At 48.5% G+C, this 9023-nt stretch overlaps 3 protein-coding genes across 3 annotated transcripts; all 3 read right to left on the bottom strand.

Moving 5' to 3' along the window:
- Nucleotides 1-2186: 2186 nt before the first annotated feature.
- Nucleotides 2187-2864, bottom strand: POX_b02099 (uncharacterized protein; the record flags this gene model as incomplete). The annotated part of the gene is made up of 2 exons (XM_050111016.1): nucleotides 2187-2518; nucleotides 2633-2864. 2 exons carry the CDS (start codon nucleotides 2862-2864, stop codon nucleotides 2187-2189), a joined length of 564 nt encoding a protein of 187 aa, XP_049971362.1.
- Nucleotides 2865-2881: 17 nt separating this feature from the next.
- POX_b02098 (uncharacterized protein) lies at nucleotides 2882-4623 on the bottom strand (the record flags this gene model as incomplete). The annotated part of the gene is made up of 4 exons (XM_050111015.1): nucleotides 2882-3231; nucleotides 3333-3657; nucleotides 3720-4357; nucleotides 4431-4623. The coding sequence occupies 4 exons, from the start codon at nucleotides 4621-4623 to the stop codon at nucleotides 2882-2884; spliced, it is 1506 nt and encodes a 501-aa protein (XP_049971361.1).
- A 2064-nt stretch (nucleotides 4624-6687) lies between these two features.
- On the bottom strand, nucleotides 6688-8607 carry POX_b02097 (uncharacterized protein; the record flags this gene model as incomplete). The annotated part of the gene is made up of 4 exons (XM_050111014.1): nucleotides 6688-7733; nucleotides 7817-8020; nucleotides 8160-8203; nucleotides 8267-8607. 4 exons carry the CDS (start codon nucleotides 8605-8607, stop codon nucleotides 6688-6690), a joined length of 1635 nt encoding a protein of 544 aa, XP_049971360.1.
- Between the last annotated feature and the right edge of the window lie 416 nt (nucleotides 8608-9023).

Below are 9023 nucleotides of genomic sequence, written 5' to 3'. Positions count from 1 at the left end.
GCTCATCTGCAGCTAGAGTCTACTACAGCGCTTGAGGTTGGGCGGATTCAAATCAGAAGATCATATACAAAAGCAATTCAGTTGATTTGATCGTGGGTGACCTGCAGTTGCGGCCCAAAGAGTTCATACTGATGCCCTTACACCTGCAGTGTGATTTTTAGGACCTCTCCGCCGGCCGGAGTGCAATGTGTAGTTCACATGAAGTTCCATTTGCCCTCGACAATCTATCTTCTACTCAAGCATCCGCCAGGTTTTTCTGTGTTCTCCGAAGCCCTGCCATTCAAAATGACCAACGTACCTTCAAAGTCAATCTGGAAATTCAGTGTTCATCCCTCTCCGAACTGGTCTGTTCTGTTGCCCTGAATGAATAGGAAGATTGCCATGTCCTCTTCGCATCCTCTTTCAATCTTTGGTGACTTCAAACAGCGGTAGAAATACAAGTCTCAATGGGACGTCAAGGATTCAGTTGATCAGTCAGGCATTGCTGGCAGTTTATCATATTATTTAAGAGCTCTGAGCCTCATCCGAATCGTCCTTCACACATTGGTGCATCCCTGTCTTTCTTTCATTTTTGCCGGCCATGAAATTCCAGGTTTGAGGTGGGGACTCGCGCCTTTTCTCTCTGTGTTATGTATGCTTGAGCCATGCTTTTTTGCTTGATGGAGTACTGAGATTTGGAAGCCATCGAATAAGCAGCGATATCACTCATCTGGTTCAGATCTCCAATGAATCTCACCCGAGTACAGTCATCTGTGATCGAAATTCTGACAGACAGCCATCAACATAAGATAAGACCCTATTCCGATAGAAGCTTCAACAAACATTGATTTGGTCTTTGGAAAGAGGCCAGTCCAGCAACAATCTCCCCGGCGGAGTCATGCTCTGACCACACTGGTCTCTCCAAGTTCGTTGGGCTTCCTGAACCACTAGCCTCTATGCCGGCTCAAAGTATTCTCTTCGCAAAGGGGGAACTTCAAGGCGTGCACAAAAGCCCTGCCAATCTGATTCTGTCAGGAATACCGGTAGCCAAGTCTGGTCTTCAAGAGTAATATCGCGGACTATTTGTTACCGTTCAACATGGCACTTGATAGCCAGCCACACAGAGGCACATCTGCGAGTGTAGTACGCATTTTAGCGACCCTTGCATAAAAGGGAGTCATGAATCTTGTAGCAGTTTGAAAGGTTATCTCATGTCATCCCGGGGGCCCTCTGTTGTGATATCGTGTGATTGGCAAGTAGGTATATGGCCCGGGTACTTGAGGAGGTGCGTCTTCTGAGTGTTCTGAAAAGAACGTGCAGCCAGGACTTCCTTTATGACTGAGAGAGTAAAGTCTAGAGGCCAGATGAAAGTTGGAAATAAAAGGAGCTTTGTCTGTTGGCCTCGTTCTCAAGAGACCCTTCCGGAAACTGGTGTGGTGCAAAAGACGATGAAAATTGTCTTCCACGATGGGAAGAACGGGGTTAGAAAGTTCTCTTTGTCGAGTCTGCTCCGCTTGAAGACATCGAACGAGTGTTCCGTTGCCTTGTTCGAGATGTTTGGTGTTTTTCATCGATCATTGACGTGTCCTGCTGGTAGTAAGGCTCGTGGAGCGTACTATATAAGGAAGGACCCTAGCCCTAAAGAGAAGTCTTTTATGGGCCGTGTCACTTACACGTCACTGTCCAACTCACAGCGATTGCGTTATTGATACTCGATGTTCACACTCAACAACAGCAAGTGAGTACCTCCCTGAATACTCTGTGCCTCTGGAGATGGAAATTGTCAGAAACAAAAGCTTTTGGTGAATAAAATAATCGACCATCTCACATGTCACTGGCAGTCACTCACAGGTTTTCCAGAACGAGTCAAAGGCCCAACCCTTGCGATCGTTTACCAGCCTCAACGCCATCGCAACAAGGATCGAGACACTCAGAACACCACCATCCATAACCATACAGACATGCATTTCATTGCAAATGAAGTCTAGCCGAAACTTAATGATAAGGCTAGCTCCAAATTATCTCGCCTCTCTCGACTCCAACAACAAAGACATTCTCACCCAGGCAACTAACCCCCGTGCCCTCAACAATAAACCACGTCATCACTGTGAACATTCTGCTAATCAAACAAGAAATCTCAAGATCATCATCATCACCAACACCACCTCTCCCACATCACCACCGCCTCTTCCACATCACCACACTCCTCACTGCTGGTTCTCCAGGCTTTCCTTGACCTCCTGCTCAAAGCCATGGAGACACTTCAGCCGATCATGCCCCGCCCGCATTTCATACGGGTCCACCTTGCCCTTCCACTGCTCCAGCATGAAAAGAATGACTCTCTTCACACCAAAAGCCTTGCCTTCAGCCGGCTCCATGCTACGAGGCAGGTTGCCCAGGAAAACAGGGTCCTTGGAGTCGAGCCTCGCCGCCGACGTGTGGAAAAGGGCAAAGATGCCAGGAGACGCACCCTTGATCTCGGATGATGGCATCCGCACCTCGATCCTGGGATTGTTGACTTTCAGGACCGCGCAGATCGCTGTAAAGTTTCAGAAGAGGTCAGTTGACGAACATCACAAACACAGAATATTCAGACATAGATAATTGACACGAGACAATTTAGTGAGGGGTTAGGAAATCGGAAATGACTCACTGCTCATCACACGAGTGAACGATGCCTGAAGACCAAGAGCCATGACCCGTGACTGGACTTGCTCCAGCGTTCTCAAGGGGTCCTCATTGTCCCTCAGGCGCTGGGCTTTTGTGGGAGGCCGTTTCTTCCGTGGCGTCTTGGCGATCTTGCCCTTGGCCACACCAGAGGTTCTGCCCGCGGGAGCGCGCACCGGTTCCTTATCCCGGAGCTCCTTTGCAAAGAGTCGGGCCATGGCGGCGGGTTCGGAGCTCACCTCGGTCTTGCCAGGTGTCGGGACGGCACACCGCAAGGGCTATCCTGGCGCCGGGGGGCCTGGGGGCCAAAATGGCGAGCCGGATCATGGGAGGGACCAACGAGGGGAATCTTCACCAGCTGGGAATCTGCCGGAAGGATCAATTTCCGGTTGATTCTGTCCTGGGTCAAGAGCTGGTAGATTGCCTGGTGTGCGGCCATCATGCCTGACTTGTCGCTGTCCTCGGTCCATTTGGCAGGCCAATACTTTTGACCATGCACAGTGACCGTTACGAGGGAGCGTTGTCCGCTGCTCCCATCGCGGTTGGCGTAAGTAGGCTTCTCCCAGCCAGCTTGGTCGGCAAAGTCTAACGATTGAAGCGGTATTAGTATGTTGACCCTGACGAAAACAATGAAATAGCAAGCAAGAAAAGAACGAAGAAGCTGAGGGACTGAGGGAACACTCTACCTTCCAGGATCTGCTTCCAGTTCCAGTGAGGCTCGCCCAGCCCTTGCGAAGGCTTTGGAGGTAGGAGCCACTGGGGGTGCTCCCGGGAAAGTTCTCTCAGAGCCTGCCGACAAGCCACAACAGCCGCATCAATGGGCGTGTTTTCCGGGGCAGCATAGACCGTGTGGCCATAGAGCTGCAGGCGAACTCCAACCTTCTGGCGATCGTCGCTGGCCCACTTGAAATGGAAACGAGGAAACAGGCGAGCCACGACACCGAAAGTGTTGAAGATGAACAAAACCTCACCATATGTGAGACCATCGGCCCTGATGGAACCAAGTGTGGGCTGCAGAGTTTCAAATTACAGTCAGCTGGGTACAAGTCAACTTGAGATTTGATAAGTCTTACCTGATCATGGTTGGTCAGGATGTGATCCCCCATCATGATTTGCGGGACGGCTCGCGGGTTTGGACCATCTCGAGGCTTGGAAGAGGCGTGGTCGGCATGGCTTGAAGTCGGACCTGTCTCCCTGATGCTTGTAGTTGGGGCAGCTCGAGGAGTATCCTTTCTCATGCTGGTTTGCTGTGCCAAGGGAGACAACTTGCTTGCCGAGATTGATTGGCGCTTCGGACGATGCGCCAGCTTCCAGGATCCAGGATTTTCCAGCTGAGAGGAGTGACCATGGGCGATTCCGGGTCCCGAAGCATCGATACTTTTATCGCCCGAGCCCTGAACTGGTTGAGTGACTTTGGACATGATGTCCAAGGCAGCAGAGCAAACATCCGGGGACTCGTCCATGCGGGTCGGGAAAACTTCGAGGTTGCCGGTTTCTTGTTCATTGCCAGAGCCAAAGGCCGCATCTGCCTTACGCTTCGCCCGTTCGAAGATCATGGTGGCCATCGAGTCCATGAATTTGTTGACTCGGTCCTGGATAGGGTCAACAGAAGGACCACCCTCGGCCATGGTAGACGGAGCATTGGAGCCGGATGGTTGTTCGCTGGTGGGGACGTTTCGAAGGCCAGGTGCGAGCATCGATGGGGTCAGGTCTGAAGTGCAAGCGCCTTTTGTCAGTGTCATTTTTCTTCTCCATGGAATGTCTTATCAGGACAGTGTGCTTACCCGTCATACGTTGCTTGGACTGGATCAAGTCCGGAGCATTACCCTCTCGAGACAGGACATTGACCCCGGACACATCTTGACCAAGCATAGGTGTATCGGCATGGACAACATCACTTTGGTGCTTGTCTTCAACACCAGCCACCTTCGAAGGGCTTGAGGCACCCTCCAACTCAGGCTTGACAGGGCTTGACATCTTGGACAAAGTCAAGAGAAATTGGCAATATCAAAGGATGGATGATGATATGTCAAGACCGAAGTGAAGAGGAGATATCAAAGCAGGATATCAAAAAGATGAAGAAGATTCTTGATGGAAGTCAAGTGAAGGTTGAAATAAGCTTCAATGAATGAGATCAAGGTCAAACGATGGTGGGGGGGGGGGAGAGCAAAAAGTCGGGATGAGGGTGAGTTAAGCGTTCTCAAATACCCCGGGGGTTCGCGCTAGCGAGTGTGTGTTGATTTCCTATTTGGGAAGACGTATAGGCGAGCTTCTCGGTGTTTCTGTCATTTAAGCGAAGCAAACATTGGCGATGATGGACGGTGGCAGAGCGCGACAGAAAATTCGATGTCACGAGCAAACATTTGATGACTTCGGACAATCATTCATTCCGGTCCAGAAGGTCAGGTCAGTGCAGGACAAGACGTTCCTCAGAAGCCAGAGGAGTCCAGAGAAATTACTCTTGGGTGTTATCCTGGAGAACTGCTAGGTGAAATCTGAGCTTGAGGCTATAGAATTTGGCAATATAGAACAGCGAGAGATCTAGAGCCGGGCATGCCGAGCCCTGGTATCAAATTGCTAATTTGTAGACTGGTAGGGCTCAACACTCAAACAGTCCATGTCATATGTATCTATCTAGTACTCCCCCAGGAGGATTCACGTCCCATGAACTTCCCCTGCGTTATTGAAAGCAGTACTACTAGAAGACCATCTAACTACAGAACGGTGTCTATGAAACAATCCACTAATTTTTAAGGTCCGGGCTGTTATGATTGCACTAGGTGTTCATGTAGATTCATATGCTTAAATTTGCAACACGCCCCCCCCCCCCCCCCCCCCCCTCTAGACCTCAAAGCACACGCTAGGTAGTCTTCAGCTAATCTTCTATATCAGTAACAAACACACTTTTTCTAATACACGTGAGATCATCTCAATCTTAGTCTCATTTCTGGGAAATCCTCACGCCAGACCACCCGAATTAGTATACTTTGTTCACGGCAGAATAAATATACCAGATCATCATCTATAATTGATCTACTGTGGCAACACCAAGGTCACTCACATGAAATATATCTTATATACAAAAATTCACAGTCATCGCTTCTACCAAGGTTGATTAGTGGGTATTAATGTAAGTCTTAGGTATTTATTGAACAAATACTGTACACTTTCTTCCTAGTTAGCACACACACACACACAGAATTAAATCAAGATACAGATCATCCTTTACACATTATTTGTATTCTGTCTCTGATATCATCCAGGTCATTTTACCTGGCTAGATAGTTTAGGTTGAGTATATATAGCTTTTCATGACCTCTTTCAGTCTTACCTGCTATGTAGCCGGGGTAATATTAACACTAAGAGCGTTGAGGATAATGCATACGCTAAGTTATCATTTAATCTAGTCAATATCCTCTTGATGTCCCTATTTCTAGACCCATGTCATGCCTTGTCCAGCCTAGTCGGACTAGTCTGTCGCATAGGGAGATCATTCTATGATGAGAGTCTGTTTGTGTGGAGTATATTGCACAAAGAGAGGTTGGAGTGCAATAGATAAAAGTGCCTATAATAGAGGGGAAATTCTATAGAGTGACAGGAATACCAATAGATATCGCAAGTGGGTAACATGTAAAGACACTTCTAACTCGCATCTATCCTATCTGTCTTGATTATTGAAGATATCGAATGTTTCTATCATTTTGGAAGCTGCCCGGATGGATAGCTACAGATGTTTATCATGGACTTTAAGCCAAGATATTAAATATGAACAAAGATAAATGATGCATATAGACATGTATTCATAACCTATTATTTACAGGACGATTGGAGAATGGCATATTTCATGCTTCATTATTCCCTAAATTACAATATCATTGAGAAAAAAAGATATGTGTCCATCCTTATGTCCCAAAATGCATATTCGATCCCGATACACAATGGACGTCCTCAATCCAGCCAGCCAAAGTTCCGTGATTATTCATTCCATCCGCTTCGCACGCACTAGAACCTTGAAACATCACCAGAGCTCACCATTCTCTCCTAATTTTGGCTGCTATCCATGTTGGAAAGGTCAGCATCGACTTCTGAAGAGTCCATCGCAGGTTCAGGTAGAGGAGAAGGCATGTCAATTTCCATGGAAGAGCCAGATGTGGCATGGCTTCTTATCTGCGATGGTTTCTGGAGACCTGAAGAAGTGAATAAGTCGACGCTTGTGGCTTGGGTCGACTCGGATAGAGCGCCAGCAAGAATTCCTGGTCTCGTGAGCTGGTGCCCGGAAAGACAAAGATCATCATCAGCATTCAAATACAGGAGATCATGGGGTAGATCTGAAAGAAGGTGGTGCACGAGTTTCGGGTTCCGAAGAGGATCGGAAGAGTCAATGGACATCCGATCAGTTGTGGCGGAGCGTTGCATCCTTTGATTCAAACTAGATCCGGAGATGCCGGAAGTGGCACGGCTGCTGGAGGAACTGTAGTCAGGCATCGGGATGTCGTCTCGAGAGGACCGGGCATGCCCATAGTCGATGGATGGGCGGGTGTTCCCAGGAACGTTCTCTCGAGCGACTCGACCAACTAGGGGATGCTGAGCGGGCGCTTGTGGAAATTGGCCAATGTGAGGATGCCCGCTATTCGTAGTGAGTTCTTCCCAAGGGTATCTCTGCTCGCTTTCGGTTCGTTGCGCTCTTCCGTACGGAAGACTCGCAAAGGCCACATCCGAGTAACGCCGGAAGTTTCCGTGCTGAAACTGAGGCCGTGGAGTGTGCTCGCAGTCTTCCAGCAAGGAATAGCCCTGGACCTCTGCAGGCTTCCCGGGCGTCCTGGGCCGAGCAGAAATACCGGTGGTCGCCCTTAGGGTTGCAGGCCTAGGTGTCACAGGAAAGTACGATGCCATTCTTGGTGTCAGATTGTCATCCTGCTCGTCTGGTCCGAAGACATGACGCTCAAGATAGGCATCTTCCCGGCCTTTTGCCTTGGTGGATGTCTCTTGGTCAATCTTGCGCGCATGGGGATTGATGCATGGCTGACGTAGTGGATGAAACCACATGTAAGGGTTTGGCCATGCGATCTGCGCGTCTTCCAGGGCATCTATTGACAAATTTAGTACAAAGGTCTAGCCGGAGACACTGTTGGAAATAGAAAGAGAAAAAACAGTGAAATCAATCACTCACTCAAGGGGACATGTTGAAAATTGAAGACGACAGTCTCCCTGACGCGCTGAAAAGAACGCAAGTGACCAGGATGAGAGACACACTCCGTGATGAGAACCTTGATGCGACCCAGGGACTCATTGGCATCATTCAGAGACATGGTCAGTGTCTCAGGGTAGAATGAGGGGAATCGGAGAAGGAGCGGATCACCGTTGTAGTCGTCAACTATGAGAAGTTAATATCAGACCGCGTTAAAGTAAATCAAGAGACAAAAGCGAGGATATGTACTGAAAGCGTGCTCTGTACACAAAGAAAGTCAGTACTAATGATCGGATCCGGTATGGTGTGCAGGATATGCACTTACCAAGAATGAATGGCCATTGGGTATCCCTAGAGAAAAGGTCGGTTCTGTTATCAAAAGAGTGTCAGTGTCTTACCAAACAATCAGGGCATCGAAACTAGAACCCTTACGCAACACAGGCACCATCGATCAAGACTCGTGCCTCGAAGATGACGATATGGCCGGTAAGCATTGTAGCCAAAGTAATAGAACTTGGCACAGGAGGGCTCCAACTGAAGATAGAGACTCGCATTGGTTCTCCCGCTTTGAGGCTTCCGATGAAACAAGTGACAACAGGAACCCGACCCCAAGTGGTAAGGTCGCCGCTTGATCTTGCTCGAGTTGCCAGGTCATGGTTGATCAGGTACGGCGAATCCACATCTCTAGCCACCTGGCAGTCAGTTTTGAACTCCTGGATAGGGACTTTGCTGTTGCCAGGATAAAGAAGAACATCCCAGTTGTCGTAGCGCATTTTGATCTCAGTATGGTAGTCACGTCGCCTTGAAATCTTTGTTGTATCGCAAGATATTACAAAAGTAGGACTGAAAATGAGTGGTGCGAGATATAGTGAGAAAAGAGACGAGGGCGTCGCGAATTGAAATATTTATGCGATGACGGTACACGTGGCTGCTACTTCGAATTGATTCTCTCGATAACAAACATGAGAGATCTGTGGAAGTCGGTAGACGAAGAGTTGTGAAGCAAACAATCATCGAAGAGGAAGGAACGGCAGGACTAGTGACGGCAGGGAGACTGGAAGAGATCAGGTATTAAACATTGAGTCTCTGAAATACAAAGCCTATAGCTTGAAAATATCAAATGGAAGTGAAACAAATTCTTCATCTGGGCTAGCAGGTACTCGAGTGAATCTATTCAATAAGGCAGAGG

Source organism: Penicillium oxalicum, chromosome II, assembly GCF_001723175.1.
Source record: "Penicillium oxalicum strain HP7-1 chromosome II, whole genome shotgun sequence".
Taxonomy (NCBI): domain Eukaryota; kingdom Fungi; phylum Ascomycota; class Eurotiomycetes; order Eurotiales; family Aspergillaceae; genus Penicillium; species Penicillium oxalicum.
The sequence above is the reverse complement of the archived record's forward strand: the minus strand, read 5'-3'. Positions and strand labels throughout refer to the sequence as shown.